At 42.0% G+C, this 24,959-nt stretch overlaps 1 protein-coding gene across 2 annotated transcripts; it reads left to right on the plus strand.

Moving 5' to 3' along the window:
• The first annotated feature begins 288 nt into the window (after positions 1-288).
• LOC311490428 (cytosolic phospholipase A2-like) lies at positions 289-20,721 on the plus strand. Of its 2 annotated transcripts, none has more exons than XM_084547897.1 (19): positions 289-538; positions 2,101-2,222; positions 3,372-3,453; positions 3,579-3,727; positions 4,016-4,129; positions 4,514-4,551; positions 5,042-5,186; positions 6,522-6,658; positions 7,238-7,460; positions 7,636-7,750; positions 9,596-9,733; positions 9,837-9,926; positions 11,681-11,746; positions 12,679-12,809; positions 12,924-13,035; positions 13,581-13,765; positions 13,850-14,039; positions 15,224-15,381; positions 17,962-20,721. In XM_084547897.1, exons 2-19 carry the CDS (start codon positions 2,205-2,207, stop codon positions 18,079-18,081), a joined length of 2,211 nt encoding a protein of 736 aa, XP_084404023.1. In that variant the 5' UTR covers positions 289-538; positions 2,101-2,204; the 3' UTR covers positions 18,082-20,721. The 2 variants fall into 2 exon arrangements, with proteins under 2 accessions (XP_084404023.1, XP_084404022.1); XM_084547896.1 differs by having other exon boundaries at positions 2,115-2,222.
• Positions 20,722-24,959: the final 4,238 nt, after the last annotated feature.

Raw genomic sequence — 24,959 nt, forward strand, 5'->3', positions numbered from 1 at the left:
AACGAAATGAAACATATTAAGAACAAACATAAAGGAACTTAAAATATTTTATTGATGAGAAATTACTTGTTCGTGTGTTTCCCTGAGAAATTAAGAAATAAAATTGGTATGACTGAAAATATGAGCCCAGCGTGGATATCTCTTGGTTGTGAGGCAGAGTAACTCTTTACGCCCTCGGGTGGCCTCATTGCGTACTGCTGCGCACCATTTGGAGAGGTGTAGAGAAAGTAGTCAGCCCCTAAATCTGCGGAGTCAAAACCTGACTCTCGTTGGAATATTTCCGTTATTATTATATCTCCATTTAAGATTCTCAAACTTAAGCTGAAGTTTAACTTATCCTCGTCTTGTGTAGCATTTTTTTTTTTTTTTTTTACTTAAAGCGTAAACCACGGTCTTCCTGAGTGACGGGCGTGCGTACTGAGCAGTGTCTGCCGAGAAGCACCTCCTCCAGCTCCAGTCCTGCCGTGGTGGAAGGGTACGCTCGATCAACATGACAGTTTTTACAGGATTTGTGAGTTGATAGCGTGCTCCCGTGAAGGTACGTTGCATTTTCTGCATATATTGTCGTGGTTTTGTCAGGTCAGATTGGACAGGGATCCGTAGAGTTGGTCCGTGCAGTGGTTTAAAAAGCGTCTTTGCGAAAGCTCAAACTTTACGCAACTCAAGAGGACAAGGGAAATGAAAATATAAATAACACCTTATTAATCTAGTTTAGAAATGTTAGTATTATAAGGTAAGACAGAAAAGTGGAAGCTAGTTGCTCAAAAGAGAGTCTTTTTATTGATACTTGACTCACTGTCTATCATGTTTTATGTTTAAATTATGGCAAATGTGTAGCGTTCACAGTCACCTCTATTGTTTTACATTCTCTGGTAGCATTACCCACTATTGCATGTTTCACTGCCATACCACCATGTCTCATCTTTACTCAGTGTTCCAGCCACTAAGAATCCTGCAAAACCTGTTAATACTGCCCATTGACAAGTTTTGCGTGAAACCTATCATCTACACAGATGTATCACTACAACGGCTCTTAGCTGTAATATTAGCCTGCTTTTGGAAAATGCACTGAGTCACAGAAGTCGTTCTTCCGACCTTTACCTTATATGTCTCAGGTGGGAGCACACCTGTGCGCTGTGAGACTGCGTGGCTTTCAAAGGCTAAAATTACCGAAGCTGTTTTGCATCACGGCCAGTTGCTGTTTTTTTTTTTTTTTTGTGTGTGTGTGTGTGTCTCTATCGCACCTCACATCGTCGTATGAAAATTAAGTGCCGCGAGGTCTCTGGGTTATGTTGGCGCACGCACGCTGGACTCGCCGGCGTGCGCGCCCTCATTGTATGCTGCAGAACGAGGGCAGAATGAACTGGCACATTTAAAAAGTTGGACCGGTGATGCAAAGTACGTGACCGCTGCTGTGCACACACAGACTCCCTACGTGCTCGCAGCCCTCCCATAAATGTTACGCTTTGGTGAACAGATGAGAAAAAAGGCTCGATGACCTTGATACGCTATCGCCAGCACGCATGCACACGCATTCTATATGCAAATCCCTTATCAAGAATGTGCATGTTATGCCATTAGAAAGTAAAAGCACCAGCGCTGCTAAAAATAGCCACATTATCCCACCTGGAAATGTATTTTACTGTTCAGGATGTTATAGAACACCCTTTGCTGAGTTTATGAACCGCTAAGACACATCTCAGTTTACTGGCATATTTCTCTCTCACTTATAAATGCATGTGATATGCACACATATGCTCACAAACATTTTCTATTGGCTCAGTCCTCCTATCTTGACTTTGTGGCTCAGTGCACTTCCCCATTGCCCAGGCTTCACTGATATTTCTAAAGCAGCTTTGCCGTTTTTATGAAGGTGTCAACTCGACAAGTAACATGCATGTCTGGTTGTTGAGGCTGTGGCAGGTCTCGTCAAAAGTAGCCCTGTGCTTTCTTAAGGTTGTTGGCCGACGGTTGCAAAGCGCAATAAAACTACACACTTTTTTTTTTTATTATTTCACACAAGCATAACACATTCACTCAGGCGTTTATTGTGTTTGAACAGTCGACTGTTAAAGCTGCATTATCGCTGATGATGATCAGTTTCTTCCCTTCAGGCTCGAAACCCTGAAACGACGATGTTTTCATGAGTAAAAAGTTCATACCTTGATGACGGCATACCTGAGGATTACTAACCTGGCAAAACAATGGCTTCCAATATAATTGTGAGTATCTATAACCGTAACATCTATTTCCCAGTAAAAGCAGCGTCAAGTCGAATCACGTGTGACGAGATTCCTGTGAGTTTTGTAAAGACACGGCCTACTGGTTTTACAATAATAGTTGTCACGCCAAAGCAAAAAAAATTTAAAAAGTTGTGCACATGTCAGCATGAAGGCTATTTTAATTACCACTGTAACTGGTGGAAAGGTTTATTTTTAAATCACTAAATATTAGTATCTGATAATCTGCATACATTTCACTGTCATAGCTATTTTATATCTGTCAAAAATCTCTCAAACAGTTCACGTTTTACAAGTTTGGAAACGGCTAGTTGAAACCAAATAGCCCTTTATAAGTAAGCGTGTGCGCCAGACCATCACAAACAAGCAGTAATTTAAAGCCACTTGTGTCCCTTATGAATGAGCAACGACGCAGGACAGGAACAGACGACACAGCAGAAAAGAACAGCTCCTGTTCCTAACGTCTGTGAAGGACAAAGTGATCGCTGTTTACACATGAATGACCTTCGGAGACGTCTGTGTTTGAACTTACACCCGATATTACTGAACCCTGGCAGAGACGTGGGTGCAGACTGCTCCTAAAATGCAACACGGATTTCAAACTGTTATGTTGGTAATTAATCAAATATGTGTGGATGCTGATTTCTGCCGGCCCTTAAATGTTGGTTCGGTTGAAGAAAATAAAACTGGGGGGAATAAAGGAAAAAAGGAAAGAAGACTTTGGTGTATTCACGCGATGCAGTGCTAGAAACGAAACAGAAAGGAGATTTAGCCTGCCTGTTTTAGGCTTTTTACACGGACTACAGCGTGCATGGTTTAGTACTTTTCGCTGTTTCTTCAGGTTAGTTACTAGGCCAGTTTTTCACAGCTGCAAAGAGAACTCTGAACTGGAGAATGCCACTGTGCCAAAATCCCAAGATATCCTCAATGGTTGGCACTTAAACGTGCAGTGAAACTGTCTACATCATGTTTTAACTGCAGTGTGGGTTATGCACACAGACAGTTTAAAGACTTATAGTTTTATACAGTCTATGGTTGGTTATGCACATATGCACTCAGTTTGCAGCCTCAATTATCCCACATGAGGACACAGCGCAGCCAAAACTGAACTGAATGAATGCTGTGTTGCAGGTGGAACAGCAGTTTTCTCACAAGTTCACAGTGACGGTGGTTCGAGCTGAGAGCGTCACGAAGGGAGCGCTGGGTGACCTGCGTGAGTCTGAATGCAGTTCATTTTTCATTTTTTGCCCCACATTCAGTTGAATCTAACATGTTGTTTTATGCACGTCGTTCACGTATTCCTTATCCTTCTCTGTGTGTGTATGTGTGTGTGCACAGTGGACACTCCAGATCCTTATGTGGAGCTGTTCATCCCGACGGCGCCAGAGAGCAGGAAGAGGACCAAGCACATAGACAACAACATCAACCCAAAATGGAACGAGACGTTTCATTTCATACTAGACCCAAACCAGCAGAACGTCCTGGAGGTGAGACCTGCTTTTTTTATTGTCTGCAAGCAGTGATTTAGCAAAATCTGAGCCCACACAAACACAGCCTAGCAATTTTTGGAGATGACGACGGAACGCGCTGGGATTGTAAATAGACTGGATTGACTCATGTTTTTCTCCTTCGGGGGTTGTTAGATGAATGTTAGATAAAAATAAACAAGTTTTCATTAATCACTGTTTTACTTCTGGTTATTGAGTTCAACAGGAAACACGTGCTAGAGTTACTAATGCACCTAACCATAAACTGCTGACGTTTATCCCAACCAGTTAACGTTAATGGACGCCAATTATGTGATGGATGAGACGCTTGGGACGGCCTCCTTCGACATCACCAAGCTCAAAGTGGGCCAGACAAAGACGGAGACCTTCCTCATCGGCAAAGTGAGACCGCTGATGCATCACCGGTTCAGATTTGTCTTGACGTACAGATGTTGTGTAGGCGAGCGCGGGGTGAAACTGACGGGAAATTCTGTTTAAAATCCTACAGTTTCCAAAGAAATGAAATACGAGATGATGAACTACAAGGAAATAGGCTGCATTTTTTCCCTATTTGACAAAATATTACATGTTATCATAGGAGCTCTAGAGAATCCCCCGTAACAGATGATTTACTACATGTGTACGGTTTTTTTAGGTGCCTAATTCTAGCAGATTAAATTATGTGTAATTAACTTTTGAAATTGATTTGATTCTCATTGATTTGCTAATCACAGTTTAAAGGTCCTTTTTGCTGTATAATAACCAAATATTCAATTATTTTCACAGGCAACCAAAGTGCACTTAGAGATGTTGTTGGAGATCTGGTAAGTATTACACTTCAAAACCAAACTTCAGTCAATTAATTAGTTAAATTGTTAGCACTGAAAACATTAGTGCGTCATTTCTACAGAAGCGCCACAGTTTCAAGAACACACACAAAGTCCCTCCAGGGCAGCTCAGAAGTAAAATTAGAACCAGAAGCGTAATGACTCAGTTACAATAAAACTTGTGTCAGTGAATAAACATATATATATAGAGTGAGAGAATCCCCGTGTCATCATTGCAAGGTGTTTAGTGGGAGGGATTGGGCATGCTTTACACGTTTGAAGTGTTAGTCAGTGCAAGAAGGCGAAGAAGAAGTAACGGCTGAGAGGTCATAACTGTTATCTGTGAATGTGTTTTTCACATCAGACCACCCCGAAGCAGATATTTTCTCGCCAAGAGACCAGTTTCAACATCACCAGTTTTTTTTTTTTTTTTTTTTTTTTCGCTATTGATTTTATTAAACTTTATTCCCGCTGTTTGTGCCTGCAGTACGAACCTAGATCTACGGTTCAGCCTGGCCCTGTGCGACAAGGAGAAGCAGTTCAGACAAACCCGCAGAGAAAGAGTGATGCTCGGCATCAAGAAGCTGCTAGACATGGAAAAGCCTCGGTTCCTCCCCAGCTCTCCAGAGGAGGTGGGAACAGAGCCTTATGTTTTAACATGCATCTCACAACTGTATTTGAAACTCTGGTGCGCCGAATGTTTATTACTTAGCGCATTTTTATTCTGTTTGGTTAAATTAATTAGCTATAAGTCAGGTTAGCTCTTTCCACTGTTTTATGTCTTAAGTTTAAGCTAACCTTCAGTGACGTAAAGCTTACTGGTATCAGAATGTTATCAATGTCGTCTTCTGACTAATCTCTTATCCTGTACAGCAGATGTGTCAAACATACGGCCCGCGGGCTAAAAGCGGCCCGCCAGAGGGTCTAATCTGGCCCACTGCATGAATTTGAGGGCCAGGTTACTTCTGGTTACTTTGAGTTGTCGTTACTTATGCAGGTTGTTATTCTGTTATCTTACTGATCCGGCCCATTTGAGATCAAATTGGGCTGTATGTGGCCCCCGAACTAAATATATATCCATATGCATATCCATTTTCTGATAAGTCGCAACTGTTTTGGAGGCACAAGGGAGAGCTACACAAAATTAGGAAGGTGGTCATAATGATATGTCTGATCGGTGTATCTAAAAGAGACACTGTTCTGCAGCGGCAGTGAACTTAAACTGAACTCACTGCTCTGCTGCTGCTGCCGCCTCACTGTCCAACAAAAATGCAAAGAAACCAGCACTTCCTGTTTCTGCTGCCATTCATAGAGCATTTCAACACCCCCCACTACCAGGCTTGCTACAGACTTGCTGACTTGCTAAATTCATAACTGTGATGCAGCTTTTCACAAACTGCGTTCTCGGGCTTGAATAACGCTTGAACATTTTATTTGTTTTCACACCGGGAAGCGAACAAGCCTGGCGAAGTTCCAAGCTCCTTTCCCCATTTCCTGTGCTAAGCTATCATTCCAGCTAGTGTGGTTTAGGCTATATGCCCTTGGTGTAATCTCCAGCCAGGCCTGCTCTGGTGTTTAACATCTGCCGGAAGCTCCAGAGGAATGAGATATCCAGTTACTGCGTTCCACTGCGCTCCAGCAGCCCCTCAACTCCCTAACCGAACTATGGAAATATTCATAGCTGATCATGACATAAACGCAGGCTGCAGAAAGGAGGAAGTGTTGCACAATGAAAAATTATGAAATAATTGAAAATTTCAGAGTACAAAAAAATGTTGCAAAGGCTTGATGCAACGAGCAGCGCGAGTATAGGTGCGCCGGAGGGAAGTTACTCAAGCTGAAAGAATGAGCTTGGGTGCATTCAAGACTCATACTTGTAGACGGTAATGATGCGATCAAGCGCGCCTCTGTGTCTGCCGTCCTCCGACTATGACTCTCAACCTTGTGTGCATATGCGTCTTTTGCAGGTGCCGGTGATAGCCATAGCCGGTTCGGGAGGCGGCTTCCGTGCCATGGTCGGCTTCTCGGGCGTGATGAAGGCCCTGTTTGAGTCTGGGGTCCTAGACTGTGCCACATATGTCGCCGGCCTCTCCGGCTCCACATGGTCTGTTTTTATTTCTCTTCTTCTTCTTTGTCTTTTCGCCCCACCCCAGACACCTCTCTCTTTATTACTCAGTTAATTACTCACTGAGCAGAGAGATGAGTTGGTTATCTTTCTCATCTTTGGCTGCTATACTGCAGCTAAAAAGCAATATATTTATGGCTTCTCACACTCTATTAACAAGTTAGTTTGTGTGATAAATTATCTCCAAGATAACTCCAACAGTGTTATCTCCAGATAATGGCAGGGGGAATAAAAAAAAATAAACGGCTTGCATGGTAATTCTCAGCCTGTGTACCTGTCACTGCAACATTTCTCTTCCTCTTATTTTCTTGGCGACTGTGCTCTGGCAAACTTTCCTGCCTTCCTCTGCTGGTATGAAGCTGTCATGATTCAAGCACCTCTGGCTTATTTCAATCTCCACATCTTGGTGGATTTAACTTCCTTACAAGTACAGTACGTCCAGCGTAACTCTTATAAAGATACTTTTTTTCTTAAAGCCTGTTTTAGCCAGTTTGATGACATTTTTATCTTAAACTGAGACTTGGGCGATGTCTCTGTCCATCTTTCTTGCGGCTGTAGGTATATGTCCTCTCTCTACTCCCACCCTGACTTTCCAAATAAGGGCCCAAAGGACATCAACAGTGAGCTGATGAAGAGAGTTAGCAGTAACCCGCTGAGGCTGCTGCTGCCACAGCACATCACCAACTACATCCAGGCCTTGTGGACCAAAAAGGCCTCAGGGCAGCCCGTTACCTTTACCGACATCTTTGGTATGCTCATAGGAGAGACGCTAGTACCGGCGGTAAGCTAAATTTAATTTCCTCCCTTTTCTTTGGAACTGATGTCTCATCCAGATCTATTTTAAACTCGGAAACCATTTCCATGCTATTTATTTTACTTTCAAATAACTTGATTCCGACGCCTACGTGCCACATGAAGGTATTGTCCGTAAACTTGCTAGTGTTTTTTCTTTGCAGAGAATGGACATCAAGCTAAGTGAAATCCAGGAGAAAATAAACCAGGCCCAGAGTCCTCTTCCTCTCTTCACATGTCTGCATGTCAAACCAGATGTTTCTGAGCTCATGTTTGCAGGTACGTACACTTCACAGCTGGACATTTCACAGAATGACTTTGCATATGTAACTACAGAAGAGGTGTTGCCACATGCAAAACAACCAAGCAGTACGTTTCCTTGTAATGCCACTCAGCTATTACAGACAGGATGTGATGTGACACAGTGGGCTGTCTAGTGAGGGCTCTGCGGTGGCAACACAGCTATATAAAGGAACTGACTGGTGTGCACAAGGCTGTGATGGGCTTGGGGGTAGTCCCATGTCACGCACATCTTCCTCTTTGGTGGTACATTATGCTATAACGGAACAGACAGACATACATTAGTAGAGGAAACTCAAAAATCTCCGATGATTCAGATGATTGAATGCCATGTTTGGAGAAAAGCACCAACGTGCCTTTTAAACTGCGCCTGTTAATGGACAGCAAGGAAATGAAATGAAAAGAAAAGCACGCTGACAAGAGCCAAAGGAAACAGTGAGAACAGTGAGTGCAGCACTAAGATGAGAATATCTCACTTAGGGTGTAGGTGTCAACACAATAGATCCCAGTTGACAAATGACCACAAGCATGCCATTTGTTATTTCTGGTTCATGAAGGGCTAATATTGTGCAGTGACACTTTGATACGTATCAAGGCGAGGCCAGACTTGTTCCCAATCTAGAATTTCAAGTTTTTCTATTGTTAGCTCTCGCCATCACGCCTAAACTTAGGGAGACACTTACTAGTGTGACTAAAATAGTCCTACTTTTTCAAAATCTCTTCTTACCTAAAATCCCCAAAGTTCTTTATGCTCAATGGGAAAACACCTCGCTGTCAAAAGACAGCTTAAGTGTGGTTCAGTTGTAAAATAATCTGCACATTAAAAAGGCCATTATCATGTAAAAGGTTGCAGAGGTTTAAGGATTTCTGATGTGCACTCATCAGTGGGTACTTTTTGTGTGTTTGCTTAGCCGAGTGTAAAAGCTTTCACGAATGCGTCATAATGACACGTTACATTCAAGCTGGGGTATATAGTCTCTGCAAAAAGACTGCTCAGACTGTGGCTAGTTGTTCCAGGTAGGGCTGTAACAACACCATCATAGGCTCTGAGGCAGAATTATGCTCTGGGCCCTGATTAACCTCCCACCTCCAACAAATGTTCACGTTTGCTGGGTGTTACTTAAACAATATATTTCAAATTTTGCATCATGCAAGTAGCATTTAACATTTAAAACTAGATTATGACACATAGTGCATGGTGCAGACGTGCAGCACCCACCTAGACCAGACCAGGCATCCCCACCCCATAGCACTGACACTCCTTGATGGCAGCAGCCATCCCCAGCAGCCTGACAAAAACGGTTTAGGAGTAACTAAAAAAAACATGAAGAACAGCACAAGGTGTTGACCTGGCCTCCAAATTCACTAGACCCCAAACTGATCAAGTATCTGTGGGATGATCCACATAGGCCCCTCCCCTCAGCCCACAGGACCCAAAGGCCTCCCACTAACGACATTCTCTTGCCAGACACCACAGGACACCCTCAGAAGGCCCCTGTCCATTCTCTGATAAGTCACAACTGTTTTGAAAGCACAAGGGAGACCTACACAATATTAGGAAGGTGGTCATAATGTTATGCCTGATCGTTGTAACTGCAATTACAAGGAGGTTAACTATGAAGTAGTTGGTAATTGAGTGCTCATATCCAAAAAAGGTTCAAAAAAGGCAACCGGACTTGTAGAGTCTATTAGAGTCTACAAGTCCAGTTGCCTTTTTCGAACCTTTTTTGGATATACCATGACCTGGATGACTGAGAACCTTCACAGACAATTGAGTGCTCAGCTTTTTGTACCATTGACGCTGACATTTCTTACCTTTCTCAGACTGGGTGGAGTTCAGCCCGTACGAAATTGGGATGGCAAAGTATGGCACCTTTATGACCCCTGACCTGTTTGGAAGCAAGTTCTTCATGGGAACTGTTGTGAAGAAATACGAGGAAAATCCTCTTCATTTTCTGATGGGTAGGATGTTTTGATTTTAAACACACAACTGGAAAACAACAACAAAAAAAAAGTACGACATCCTCTTCTGGGATGCTGACAGACGTGTTTTTATGTGCATCAGGTGTGTGGGGAAGCGCCTTCTCGATTCTGTTCAACAGAGTGCTGGGAGTCAAGGACACGGTTGGCGGCAGCACCATGGAGGAGGAACTAGGTAAAAAATAAATAAATCTCTTTCTGTGTCTTTGGACTGACAATGTACAGAGGGTTAAGCTGCAAAGTGACGAAACAATCTCACTGCAAGGTCGATTTAGTTGCTATTCAAGAGGTTTCAGTTACATCGCGTCTTTGCTCGGTTGTTTGTGGATTTGTAGATGAACATGTTCCTACCCCCCCAAGCTCTTTAACGTCTTGTCATTGATGTTGGCTTCAAATTTGATGAGTTGATGTCAAACTCCTGTCCTTTCACTTTGAGTATTATAAAATGTAGGGAGCCAAAGGTTTCCCTAGTCAACTATTAGAGTCAACCTTTGGCTAGAGTTAGCCTTTAGTCAAATTTTAATAGTGGATTCACCAAATTAGCAGCAGCAACACAAACAAAAGACATAATTATCTTGGTCTTATAATTACTGCGAATGCAAATGCTGTAGTAAATGGTCTGCACTTATTTGGTGCTTCTTTTACCGGAAGTGGAAGTAGAGCTGCTCTGCAAGGTGTTTGCCTGCCACGAGGCGTAATGTTGGGTTCAGACATTTTGCATATGGAGAACCCAGGAATTGAACATCTGACGCTGCAATCAGTGGCTCTACCACCTGAGCCACAGCTGGCCGACTCATTCACAGTATAGTGGATGCAGCTGGAAAGAAATTAAACATTTAGTTGACTAAACATATGGTAATTTAGTTCCCCCGGTCCCCACAAACACTCAAGGCTAATTTTATCCAGGCTATGAAACGGTAGACGGATGCTAAGTAGATAAGATTTGAGATTTGAGATCAACAAAGTCTTAGTTGTTTGATCCCACTCTTTGGATTTCCTATCACACTTGATTACGATATATTAACCGCAGGGACCAGCTGTGTAAACCATTACGCGATGTTTGTCCACGAGTGGCTTGGCGTTTTTCCTGCATTCGAACGATTAATCAAAATGTGGTCAACTAATAGTTTTAGCATCGACTATTTGGTTGACCGTTTGGGGGCTCACCTGATAAACTTCGTATGAGCAGCAGGAAGGAGTACTGGAAGACAATTTCTCATATAATTATCTTCATGTTTTCCATTCATGCATATGCTGATGAATTACTTGTTTGCCAAGAATACTATATTTCTAGTGTCTAAAATATAATAGATATGTATATTGTCCACATTTGCAGCATACGTGAGTTGAGCACAATCTGAATGTGAGTTTTTAGTCACGGATGCTTTGTCTTTGTTAAGGTGTTTGTTTTCAGATAACGTCGTTGTGTTGGTATGTCGAGCCACTGATAAAACAACTTCCATGGTACTACTGCCGCCTACTCAACCAAGTCTGGCATGAGATCCTCATATTTCAAATCAGTTCTTGCCTTCGTCACTTGTCTCCGCCAGGATTGAATACTCACACTTTTGACGTCAGTGGATCTCCATACAATCTCAAAAACAGCCCAATCTAAAATTATCTCTCTATTAGGTCATTATTTAAAATATGTAGCACGTGTGTGTGTGTGTGTTTGTTTGATGTTACCACAACAGTGGGACAGTATCAACTTCCTGTGAAGTTCAGCGAATGTTCGCTCTGGTTGAATGAATTGCTTTGGGGTGACCTTTAAGTATTGTGACATAATCTGGACGTTTCCAACTAACTGAAGCATGTTTCTGAGAGTCAGCTGAACTCAAATGGGTGTGGTTCAGATATGCGGCGTAAATGATAAATCAACAATGCTCTTTCAAAAACCTGAAGCATGCAAATCTTCTTGTGTCTCAACAGAGCAGATCAAGCCGCAGCACATCGTCGGAGAAGACAGCCTGGACAATGACGACGAGCCTCGCAAAGGTGAGAGGGACGCGGTTAATCGTCAATCGTGTCAGGAAACACATCGACAGCGCCGATGTGTTGGAGGGAAAGTTGACGCCCTGTTGCGTTTAAAAACGCTGTGGTGATATTGTCATTTGCATCTGCTCGTGTGACAGAGCTGTTTTCAGTGAAGCTGCTGTGGTTACTGCCAGGAATAAAAGTGCTGATCAGCGAGCTTTCACTTCTAACTCCTTTGGCCCACTTTTGGTTTTGTTGTGACTTTGATGGCCCCGTTAATAGTTGTTCAAATGCAGAATGTCTTTGTTCTTTCAAGTGTGAACCTTGTAAACCCTGCCTTAATTGGCAGGGGAGTTGTAGAGACAACTATAGACAGAAAGACAGAAAGAGGAAGAAAGAGAATGGGTGGGTGGGTGAGGTTTCAATAAATCATTTTAAAACGAATGCTCATTGCACACTACTATTTTTAAACTTTCTCCAGGAACATACTTACAGTAGGTGTGCTGAAAAATACTTGGATCTGCAGCTATTCTCGGTCATAGTACGTATTAAATGTTTTTTTTTGGAACCACTGACAGACTGTAATTCTTGGGAATCTCTTAAAGGCGGTTTATCAGCCGCTTGCCTCAAAGGAAATGAGCTGCTTCAGGTTTTCCAGTAGATCTGGGATAAGAATAACAGTGAGGGGAGTGGAACCTTGATACCAGAACGATATTGTACAATAGATCTAAACCATCTGGATGAACCAGAAATAATAAAATGTGGAAGTGATAGCCGAAGCGTTTAAATTTATGGTAATTCACTTAGTATTTCCAGGTGTTTTGCAGAAGTTTCAGTCAAGCTTGCAAGCAAAAGCAAATGAAAGAATATTAGAGACATAAATCAGCAGGATAACTGCTAGTATTATTCTTCAGTATGTTCAATATGTTGTCCTTAATTGCTTCGGTGTTCAGGTGGAACAGAAAACCAGGAGGCAGAAGAGGAGTACAGTCGCACCGCTCAGGCCAGCTGGGTTCAACGAATGTTCACCTCCCTCTTCAGTGACTCTGCCTTGTTCAACACAAGAGAGGGCCGGGCAGGGAAGGTACTTGAATGCATTTATATTGAGAAAAGACACAAAAGCCCATACAAAATGTGCTTTCACAACACAACCTTTTTTTTTTTTTCTTAATCCCCTTATCAACACTTTTTCCCTCAGGTGCATAACTTCATGCTGGGCCTGAACTTGAACACCAGCATCCCGTTCTCCCCAGTCAGTGAGATAACATACCACACCCCTCCGCCAGAAGAGGAGGTGGATGCCGTAACAGGCAAGGAAGATTAATGATTCACAAATTACTGCATTAAGATGTCATTTTTAATTTCTGCAGAAGTCAGGAAAAGGGTTAGGGTTAGGGCAGGGTTCTTGAGAATCCCATATTTAGAAAAAGTCACAGGATTAGCGTTGAGGTATGTGAATCAGAAGAAGTCTGTAGTAACCTCTGTCTTCATTAGCTTGTAGTGCAGGTGCAACTAAAACATCAAGCATAAATTCAATATATTTTCTCTACTGGCTGCACTAATTTAACAAAATCTCATACTTTGTGGATGAAGATACCATTGTGGTATTATCCAGTTTTAAAGTTGATCCAGTGAACGTTGTAGCTCCACATCGAGTAGACACAGAGCAGCATTAGTTCAAATTAGCTCTGTTTTTGGTCTCCACCAACCCCAGATGAAAATATTTAGTTCTTTAGCTGCTAACGGAGCAACTGTATTCACCGGATAGATGTTGCAGGAAGGCCGAGGCTAAATGGTAATCATCCCTTGTCCCTCCACAGTTTATTTGATTTTGCGTTATTTATTTTTTTTCCAGATCCAGATGAGTTCGATCGTATTTACGAGCCTCTGGACGTAAAGAGTAAGAAGATCCATATAGTGGACAGCGGTTTGACCTACAACCTTCCCTACCCCCTCATCCTGCGGCCGCAGCGCGGCGTTGACCTCATCATCTCCTTCGACTTTTCTGCACGACCGAGCGACTCCAGCCCTCCATTCAAGGTCAGAACCGGACTATTAGACACTAAAAAGGTTAATGTACACAGAAAATCAGGACCTTTTTTTAATTTTCTTTCTAATGCGTAGGAGCTTCTGCTGGCAGAAAAGTGGGCTCGAATGAACAAGCTCCCATTCCCCAAGATCGACCCCAGAGTCTTTGACCGCGAGGGCCTGAAGGAGTGCTACGTCTTCAAACCAAAGAAAGGCGAAAAGAACTGCCCCACTGTCATCCACTTTGTCCTGGTCAACATCAACTTCAGACAATTCAAAGCGCCTGGTGAGTATGCGAGGTTTCCGCGGCATTCGTGAGTGGGGAAAATATGCCAACGGCTCTGTATTCTTGTAATTTTACTGTCATGGCACATGAGGCATCCCTTCCTCGAAATTGCACTGTGGAATTCAACCCGTGTGCGGTCGACAGCGGGCGGTTTTTGAAGTCAGACCCTCATCCGAGCGACCCCAATAAAAAGCTGCGGTTTGATGTGGAAACAGTGTGTGTGGAGTTTCTGCGCACATGCAGGAGTGGACCACAACGCGTTCAGTGCTTTATGACCAGCTCGAGTGAAATATGGTTCCTTAAGGAGCCAGGTGCTGGTGGGGAATCTCTCACTCCGGTGGGAGAGCTCCAAGTTATAAACAAGCCATAGATCAGAGGCCACAGAAAAAGACACGGCATCACCTCATCTCCTCTGACGCCTCTTTACGTTCACTGCATCCCACATACTTCTGCGGTCTGTTTATGGAAGTTACATGAGGGCTTTGCTCTCAAATCCAAAAGACGTCTGAAAGACTTATACCATATATGGACTTCCAGTATTACCTCACTACCGTATGCATATTTCTTCCTGGATGTTGTATTTATCTTATCTCGTGTAAAAAAAGAGAAGAGGAAAAAAAAGCAGCTGATTCACCAGAATGAGTCAATGTGGAATTTAGTGAACTATTCTGAATATTGAGCTGGTTTTTGGTATTTGGTGTGACTTTAGATAAAATAAAATAGAATTAAACCATGGTTTTATAAGGGATAGGGGATTCTAATATCCAATTTTTGTGGCCTCTGCTCTCTTGTACTTTTATTCTGTAGTGTAAAAATCATGTTTACCATGGCAGGATGTCTTGCTCAGTTGGTTGTGCACTTAAACGAACCACCTAAAGTTTAATTGGAACATTAAAAGCAATGCTATAAGACAGTCGATTAAACTCACATCAACATCTGGCCTTTCTGCTACAGTTCCTCATTCATCAGCCTGCATAGTTTGTTCTTCACCTTGAATGCAAACCACTCCGCATTGTTGCTTTAAAAGCCGGGAAGGAGCTTTTAACTCAACATAGACAAACTCTGTGTGACGGCGAAGATGATGCGATATGAAACGCTCAGCAGCTGGAACTGCTGTTTCCAGCTGTTCTCTCTCCTTTGTGGATTTTTTTATTTACTTCCTTATTTATTCATTTTTCTCGCAGGCGTTCCCAGAGAGACAGAGAAGGAGAAGGAGCTGGCAGATTTTGACATCTTTGATGACCCCGAGTCGCCGTTCTCCACTTTCAACTTCCAGTACTCCAACGAGGCGTTCACCCGACTTCACGACCTGATGGAGTTCAACACTCTCAACAACCTGGAGGTCAGTTCGGTGCAATTCCAATTCGGTTGAATAAAGCGCTGATAAAGTTTGTAAGTGGCCCAGCGGTGACGTCCGTTGTACATTTCACAGGTTGTAGAACTCGAGGTCGTCAGGAGATTAGAAAGTGATTCATGACTTTGCTCAAACAGATTACGTCCATGCACTTCCTCATGCATTCATTGCTAATCTACCTCTATAGAAGTGTTGCCAGAAAGGAAGTTTCGCATTTTTGTGTCGTTACTACGCAGATTATTTCATTGCGCAACACCAGAATTTCTAAATCCAAATGCCCAACCAGGACAGGGTAGCAGTGTCGACTGGTTTACAGAAGGCGTGATGGTGTGCAAGGTCAGACCGGCTTTCACCAAGTCTTAGTCGAGTCACTTCCCTGCTGAGTTAGGATGTGATGCAATGTTTGATTTCACTGGATAGTCAGCGAATTTTGACCGGATTACGCTGGCCATAGTGACATTTCTTAAGCGCTATGATCATTTATCTGCTGCCAAATAGATGCACCTGACAAAATAAATAAATTAAGGCTGCCTCTCAGTAAGTGTATATACTATATAACCTACGTTTACATGCGCAACATTTTGAAAAAAACCTGTTTGCATGACTAATGAAAATGAATATTCCACATATACTCTTGTTCACATGCAGTGGGCAGTAAGATTATTTAACCCATTTAGGCCTAAAACGCCTGCTAAAAAAGGCCTTTTTATGCCTAAATACTCTTCTGTAAACCCCCTCTCAAAACCTGAGGTTTTTCAGAACAATATGTCAAAATATGTCAACGCTTACTAAAACCTTAATTTCTCAGGCTCTGTAGCAGATAAAAACATGAGAGCATTTGAGAGCTTACTTCTTTGGCTTTCAACTTGACTGACTTGCTAGGGCATAATCTTCAAATGCATTTTTTTAAAAAATCAATAAACACCAAACATTTTTAAAATTTTGAAAATCAGTAAAGATCTATTTTTATTTCATACTTTTGAGGTACCAAAGTGACAAGTGAACATCACTGAAACAAAGATATAGAAAAAACCCACAACAAAACAGAGTTACTTCTTCTTTACCTAATAATTTCATGTTAAATTTGTTTGTTGTATTATTAAAATCCAAATCAATTACTTCGTCAATATCACTTCCTTCACTTGAGTCAGCCATGACGGATCGCTAGCACGGTGTTTAAAATTTTCGACCAAAACATACTCCACGTGTCAGGCTTATTTCGACCAATCACAAAGCATTTTATTAGTCACATGAGTTTAAAAAAAATCCCTAAGCATCTCTGTCACTCACCCCAAGAATATTTCAGCCAATCACAGTGCATATAATTGGCCATGTGCCTCGAAAAAGACGACAACGCTCAAAATGACACAGACGCGTTTGCCGGCCTTAATGGTAACTACGCATAGATGCGTGATCCGGTCTTAAAGGTAAACACGCACAGATGCGTGATCCGGTCTGAATGGGTTAAAAAGGCAGGCTTGTTCAGAGTCTTCCTCTTTTACTCCCTCACCTCTTTCTATAAAAAGTAGGTGTTGCGCATACTTGCACGCATTCAAAATCCTGTTGACATACCCGAATCTTTCGTAACATTTAAAAGTACGCTTCACCTTTGAACAAGAAATGGGGGCTTTTTTTCTTCTTTTTTTTTTCTCTTTTCTCCCTCGGTCTTGCAAACTGCTGACTAGCCGATCTGTGTACAGCACACAGAGCTGACCGTAAACAGGCAAGAGGCTGTGGGTCACAAACCGCTGTGGTTATTGTGCAGTAGTTTGTTTATAATGCGAACGTTGAGTAGCGGGGGCTTGAATTAGACTTCTGGCTGGAGACGGGGTTTGACTGGATGATCTGAGCTGGCTGTGAGTCAGAGAGGAGTAGACGACTCGGTGTGGAGGAAACGACGATGATTGACCATCGTTTGACATTTAGAGGGGGGGTACAACCTACAATCAACCTATGGAAACAGATGATCAAACATGAGTAAGAGCAGAATCGGAACAAGAGCTGACCGTAGCATTCGCGCCTTTGAACGACGTGGCAGAGAATGGAAACGAAGAGGCGGGGTTGATATACTGCGGGAGCTTGATTTACAGATGGGCGTCAGGTGTGCAGGCAGATTGGCAGCAGAAGCAGGAACGCATCACCACGCCCGGACAAACACACTAGACGGATAACCACGGGACTAACTAATAAGGAGACATTAGGGAGGAGGGTTGAATCAGAGGTACACTAAGCTAACCACGAAACCTTCATGCTCTGCCTCAAGATAAATACAGAAGAGCTCATCCTCTCCTAACTGTGGGGATCCCTTCACTTTCATATCGTGCCATCATTATACTGTGAATACTTGCATAAACACTGCACTTTGTGTCATAGTGAGTCATTGTGAGTAATGCAGCACTTGAGCTCAGAAAGTTTGGAGAAAAATCTTCCTTGCATCTCAAAAGTTTGGCAAATTATCAAAAATCCTGTTTAACAGACTTGAGACTTAATGTAATTTAATAATTGAATACTCTCACTGACTCATTGACTATGCAATTTACATTTACTTTTCTTTCCCCCACCCTACAGGTCATCAAAGAAGCCATCAAGGACTGCATCGTGTCGCGCAAGGAGAATCCCTCCGGCCTCTCCCTGCCCTTCTCCCTCAGCGAGATCCCGAAAAAGAAGTTTCTCAAGAGAGATCCTTAGTCATGATGGTTTTAGCTAAACTCTGGGATCGAGATAATTGTCTGAGAACGTTTACAGGTGGAAGCCTCATGACTGGATTCAAGCACAAGTGAATTTTCATCTAATTTTTTTTTTTTTTTTTTTTTTTTTTTCACACAAATGTGTTTGTGTTTATTCTCCTCCTAATCCTTATCGCTATCCCTGCTGGCTGTGAGAAGGGCTGGATGTTTAAAGTTGACACTTACTAAACACTGAAGTGTGACTGGATTGTTACCATCACAGGCAACACGAGATGTTTCTGAATCCTTTCCACAAACTATGACTTCATTTTTTTTTTCCGTTTGAAAGAAATGTTTGCGTTTGATCACTTTTCATCACGTCATGAACATTTTTCACTCTTGACTCCTAGATGCCTGTCGGCTGTGTGTAGCTGCATGTCAGATCGAGGCTGCATTTGCATCTTTCCAGTGACTATTATGTGCTACATGCTAAAATTTTGCTTCATACTGTAGCTTTGTTTGTTTGCTGAACTCTTTCCATACTGATCATGCGACTGCAAATCATGCAAATCATCGCGTTGTTTTTTTTTTTCTCCACACCGGATGGCTCGTCTAAACACGTAATCCTGTTTGAAAACATGGATGAGGAGCTCGTAACTATTGGGTTTGTTTGATGGCAACTCCTAAACACGCCGAGTGCACCCCCACTGGATACCTCAAACATCTCAAAGATGTTTACCCACCTACAGGGAAGGAGCACTCCCTGCTATCCCGTAGGGAGTGTCCCGCATTAAAGCCACCATTTTGGAAAAACAAAACTCGATGCCATGGAAACGCTCACGCTTCACCCTCTCTTTTGCTTTCTCCATGAGGATAAAGGTGTGTTTATTTTCCTGACCATGTTGTTTCAGAGTGCCTTTTAGATACGGTTTGTTTTTTCCATGGCCACACTCAGAGCAGGACCCTGACGTGGACGCTGAGTCAGAGTGTGGGAAGGTGGAGTGGTGCCTGCGATCACGAGACCAGCTCCCAGCTGAGAACGGCGGCCCTCAGTGGAATTTTCCTCACTACACCTACACCTGCAGCAGTAGAGGCCCTGGAATCTGACACACTACACCTATACCTGCGGGGGCCGGAGGGCTGCACACAGAGAAGTGGAATTTTACACCGAGGCCCTTTTATAGACCCCTGTATACTCAAGTTTCCTTGGAAAAAAATGAGGAAAAAAAAGTGTTCTGCAGTCTCGCTGCAGGGATTCATGACCAAGAACTCATTGCGGTTTGCCTTTTTAGCTCATTTTCATAGCAGGTGACTAATTGTTTTATTGTTGGGTTTATTTTTATTGTTGCATTTTTATGTTTTTAGGTAGTGTTGTTGAATCCTCTCGTGTGTTCTGTAAAGGAATGCTTTGACATTTTGGGAAACACGTCCATTCAGTCTGTGTAGACCTGCACGTTCTTATGTCTGTATGTGGGAATTGGGAAAACAGCTGGCTTGCCAAAATAAACAAAAACTAAAATAAGGGATCTAACAAACAAGATATAAGAAGTTAGTTGCTTCACAGACGCTGCTGTTGGATGGATTTTTCCTGTTGGCACTGCAAAATTGACGTATCATTTGTTGATTTAACCAGGAATTATGGAGTATTGTGATAATTTATTTACGTTTGTGGCCGCACTATGGGCATTTACTCTCTTCTAGCTTCGTTTCTGGCTTCCACCAGCTGTCTGAAGTTTGGAGTGTGCACAGGAAATTTTTAGAGATTCTAGTTTTTTGGCGAAAAACGACTCCCCTCGGCATGAGAGCCGCGGGAGTCAACCAAATCATTAAAGCTGGGCCCAGTTTAATGAGCTGAAAATCTCTAAAGGTCCAAAAAGTCGGAGGGAGCTGCAAATTCAGGCAATAATCCTCTTGAAATCCTCTTTCAAATTGTCACATCGCTTTCAGATTTCAGATGTTATAGCAGTGGTGAATCGATCAGCTATCGATCATAGCTGCTTTAAGTTAGCTACCTAAACGGTGGCGGTTCGCATCCATGTTAAAAAGGCTGATATTTGTGGTAAGGATTGTGGTACAAGTTTATTTCCTAAAATGTCAAAATATTGTGCACAGCAAAACAATAACTGATCAACATCTGTGAGCGATGATGCCTCACTTTTTATTTTCCATGTTAGCGTGAGGTTAAACATAACATAGAGAACGGAAATGAGTGTTGTAGTATTTTTTTTTAATATATATTACATTTTATGATCTTTGAAAATGTTTACATGTTACAAGATGCTAAAAGGTCAATTCTTGGGTTATCGACACGTGTACATAAAAACCTGTGATCATTAACTGGCACAGCATTAACATATACATGTATATATGCATCTTAATAAAAGAGAGAACTAATCTCGTGTGCAGTGTTTTCTGTTGAAATATCTGACGCTTCCTGCGGAACCCCGCCTGAAATAACCCAGCATCCTGAGGAAAAAGTGCAGCTTTATCGCCGTGTTTCCTTTAGTTGACTCTTGAATTTTAAAACCTCTTGACACGAGCGACTTTGCTGACTATTCCTTTCAGTAAAGATGTATTAAATTGTTTTTTGACCTCCTGGCTTCGGGGCTGATATCACTTTGCAGGAAACTGATTTTGCCCTCTGTGATGTTATTTCATCTGCAAAGACACACTTTAAAAAAACAAACGAATAGAGGTTTACAGGAATTTCAAGAAAACACGTTATCGCACTTCCCGTTTGTAACAGGGTCATTTTAAAAAAATCTATTGTGTGTTTTATATGTTTGCTTAGTTGGTCTCGGTCTTATTTTTCCTGGAACTATAATTCCGACTATAATTACAACAAATGCTGACTTAACGTGTGAGAACTCCCATTGTTTTATCTTAGTAGTGAGATCAAGTTCTAATTTTAGTCAAAGTCAAAGTGAGCTTTATTGTCCATTTTGACAAAAAAAAAAAATTCGGCACCTGGATTTAACTAAGCATATAGGTACGAGCCTCCTATTGGATAATCACTGCAACAAGTTATTTAACCCCAACTGATGCAATGAGTAGCTTCTCATTTCTTAAACAACCATGTCGAAAGACACATCCTGTGGTCGTGGAAAAGATGTTAGTCTGTTTGAGAAGGGTCAAATCATTGGCATGCATCATTGTAGAGATTGAAGAAACTACTAGAATTAAGAACTGTCCAACGCATTATTAAAAACTGGAAGGATAGTGGGGAACCATCAGGGTAAGAAGGGAAGCAGATGAAGTGATGCACCCATCATGCCTAGTTCCTACTGTACAAGCCTGTGGGGGCAGTGCTATGATCTGGGGTTGCTGCAGTTGCTCAGGTCTAGGTTCAGCAACATTATGTGTCCAAAGAATGAGGTCAGCTGACTACCTGGATATACTGAATGACCAGGTTATTCCATCAACGGACTTTCTCCTTCCCTGATGCCATGGGCATATTCCAAGATGACAATGCCAGGATTAATCAGGCTTAAATTGTGAAAGAGTGGTTCAGGGAGCATGAGACATCATTTTCACACATGGATTGGCCACCACAGAGTCCAGACCTTAACCCCATTGAGAATCTTTGGGATGTGCTGGAGAAGGCTTTGCGCAGTGGTCAGACTCTCCCATCATCAATACAAGATCTTGGTGAAACATTAATGCAACAGTGGATGGAAATAAATGTGGTGACATTGCAGAAGCTTACTGAAACAATGCCACAGTGAATGAGTGCAGTAATCAAAGCTAAAGGAGGTCCAACAACCTCTTTTTTTGGTGGTGACTTTTTTTTTGTGGCGAGGCAGTGTATAAATAAATGAAGTAAAAACTAAGGCACATGACACATAGATCTACAGAACATATGATAAAAAATACACAATTCAGCGTACCATTTTAATACTGACTGGAAAATACTGCGTAACACTGGTCCATATCTAAGAGTCGGTGTAATGTAAATGGAGTGCGAGATGTTGAATTTGGCCTAGCGCAAGGTTTGAGTCAGAGTCTAAACAATGCATGCATTCACACATGGGGGCTTTAAGAGCATATAATATATAATTACCTCCTGTCTGAATGTATGGGCATTTAGCATGATTGAACCCAGATGCATGTGCTACTGTGATGAAATCCGGGAATCGGCTGGTAGTCAGTGTAACCGGTACCAGTGAGTGTGTCTCAGGTCTTGCCTTTATTAAATCTTTCGGGGCCAGTTTTTCATGGAATTAATTAGCTCTATGGGCCATTTATGCCAATGGAAAGATAGAAACATGAGTTTGTATGTGTGTGTGCTGAGTCACCACTACGGACAGTCTGACTGCAGCGGTGGAGGTATTTATGCAACTGTAATGGATGAGTCCGGAGACCACCAGTTCAAAAGGATGATGTCAGGATGTATTCTGCGTCACGGGGTCGTATGAAAGTGCATTGTGACGTTTGCAGGAAACAAGCCCGACTCTCCATTCCTCAGTTTTGCATCTGGGTGGAATTATTTGTAATGAGCGCAAACCGATGTCAAACTGACTGGAAGAGAAATGGGCGACAGTTTTCATCCTCTCGCTCCTATGAGCTCATGGTAACATACTGGCTTGGAGTCCTGTGATGTTGCCACGGGTAACAGGCACACAATTCATGCGTATCATTCCTGACCAATAGAAACTAGTTCACATCACACGGGACCATTTTTTTTTTCTGGGAAGAAAAGGGAGCAGGACACACCTATGTTTCGTTAATGCCTTTTTCTTTTTTTGTTAGCAGTGGAATTTTTAATTTCCTTATCGGCCTTGTCTAGACGGCAGGACCTTTCCCTCAGGACAAGAGCCCAAAAAAAATAACACAGGGCTAATGTGTTTTCCCGCAGAGTTATGAGAAAGTTTTGCTCACTGCACTGGATCACTTGACATTATCCACGTAAGGGTGAAGCATGACACAGACGGAAGAGCAAGACTGAATGATTGTGAAACACAGGAGTCTCTTTTTACACCTCATACATGCCACACGCTTTTCTCATGTTGGTCAACACTCATGCACGATAACCTAAAAACATACTTTCTTTAATTTCTCACCATCTTCCTTCCACTCCCTCTCATTTTCTCTCTCACACACAGAGCCTCACGTGCATTGGTCATGAGTGGCCTCATTGCAGGCTTTGTGGAGTGCCCCAACCCGTCTGTGCTATGCGGGTGACTCAGCACGCCAAGGTGATGGTACAGGCACACACATGACCTTCATCTGAATGTACAAATTAAAAAAAGAGGCCTGGAAAATTTCAATATGGTGTCCGCTTCCCCTCCTCCAGCACGCCGAGGCAGACAGTCAGGCACTGCAGAAGAGATTACGCTGAAAAAAAAAAAAAAAAAAGTCCCAGCTCTGTCAATGTCTCAGCGGTTCTGCAGGGTGGGGGGCCAGGTGCTTCTGTGCCAGAGAACTAAGTGAATAGCAAACTACCCTAAGAACATAATTAGTACTGTCTCATGGTGGGAATATTGCTCTTGGATGATGATTTAATTGGGGAATGTAATGATTTAGCCGGTGCCGCGTTGGAGCAGGTCTTGAGGCTTGAGGAGACTGTGGGTGGTTTTCGTCATAGTGGAGGTGAAAGTGACTCTGGTGTGTTGTTGTGTAACATCAACTGGAGCTTAAAGTTACCCAACAGGACACATGGGGTCGATGCACATGTTTTATAATATATACATATACACACATACACGTATACACATATACATATACACGTAAACACACGCGTATATACGTATACACACAGATATACATATATACACATATACATGTATACATACATTATATATGTATATGTATATATATGTGTGTATATATATATATATATATATATATGTGTGTGTTTGTGTATGTGCATATGTATATATATATATATAAAGTGTGTATATGTACATGTGTGTATATGTGTATATGTATATATATATATATATATATATATGTGTATATGTATATATATGTGTATATGTATGTTTAAATCAAATTCCTATATATATGCATATTTGCTCATACTGAATATGGGTGGATAGCAATAATAAATCACTCTTAGCTGGAACGTACACATGCGCATAGTTTTGGTTTCGTTTATCCAAGTTTTAAGATATCCTTCTCTGTAATTTCTCCACCAGTACAATATGAATGACAGAAGTGTTACTGTAAATGATTGCATGATTCAGAATTAATAATCTCTGTGTGGTTTGTTTTTTTTATTTAATCATTATCCCCGTCACTCTGGGAATTTCTTTCATTGGCACAAAAAAAGGGAAGATGACTCTCCAAGGAAGTAGCTCTCAGCAAAAGTGGTTTACTATGACTGTTTAAAAATCTTCCATTGACCACCATTACACGGGGGTGGTTGTGGTAATCTCAGACAGTGAAGTGCAATTATTATAAACAAAGCTATCTTCTATTTTCATTTTACTAAAGTCATGCTTACAATCATGTGTCTCCAACGTTTAGCTCTACATATTTAGAATACCTTCATAATTAAGCTACATGCTGCCGTTAACACCCAACATAAATCAGAAGAACTCTGCAGACTTAGCGACAAATTATTCCTGGTTCCTTGGTCAAAAACTGCAACCATGTGTACATGAGCTCATGTATGATATGTTTCTCTGTGCTGCTTTTATTGAACATACATAGGTTATAGAAAGTAATATATATTCTGATCCCTGCTGATGCCCATCCAGGGACTGGTGTTGGAAATTAGCTCAGGCTATAAACACGTATACGTACGCTGGACGTCGTCTCAGTGGCTGTCAATGTTTATCTGTATTTGTCCCTTTCAAACGTGGATTGCTGAAAAGGGGTTTATTGTAGTAAATTATGTTGAGGTGCAGAAAGTTGAAAGCATTGATTTTTAACATATTTTTTAACAATCATACATCT

The sequence above is a fragment of the Chelon labrosus genome, assembly GCF_963514085.1.
Source record: "Chelon labrosus genome assembly, chromosome: 7".
Classification (NCBI taxonomy): Eukaryota; Metazoa; Chordata; class Actinopteri; order Mugiliformes; family Mugilidae; genus Chelon; species Chelon labrosus.

Excerpts from the sequence above, each read along its gene's own strand:
- LOC311490428 (XM_084547897.1), top strand. Across the intron at positions 3,454-3,578 it reads GGGAGCGCTGGGTGACCTGC|TGGACACTCCAGATCCTTAT; the intron begins GTGAGTCTGAAT and ends GTGTGTGCACAG. Across the intron at positions 5,187-6,521 it reads TCCCCAGCTCTCCAGAGGAG|GTGCCGGTGATAGCCATAGC; the intron begins GTGGGAACAGAG and ends CGTCTTTTGCAG.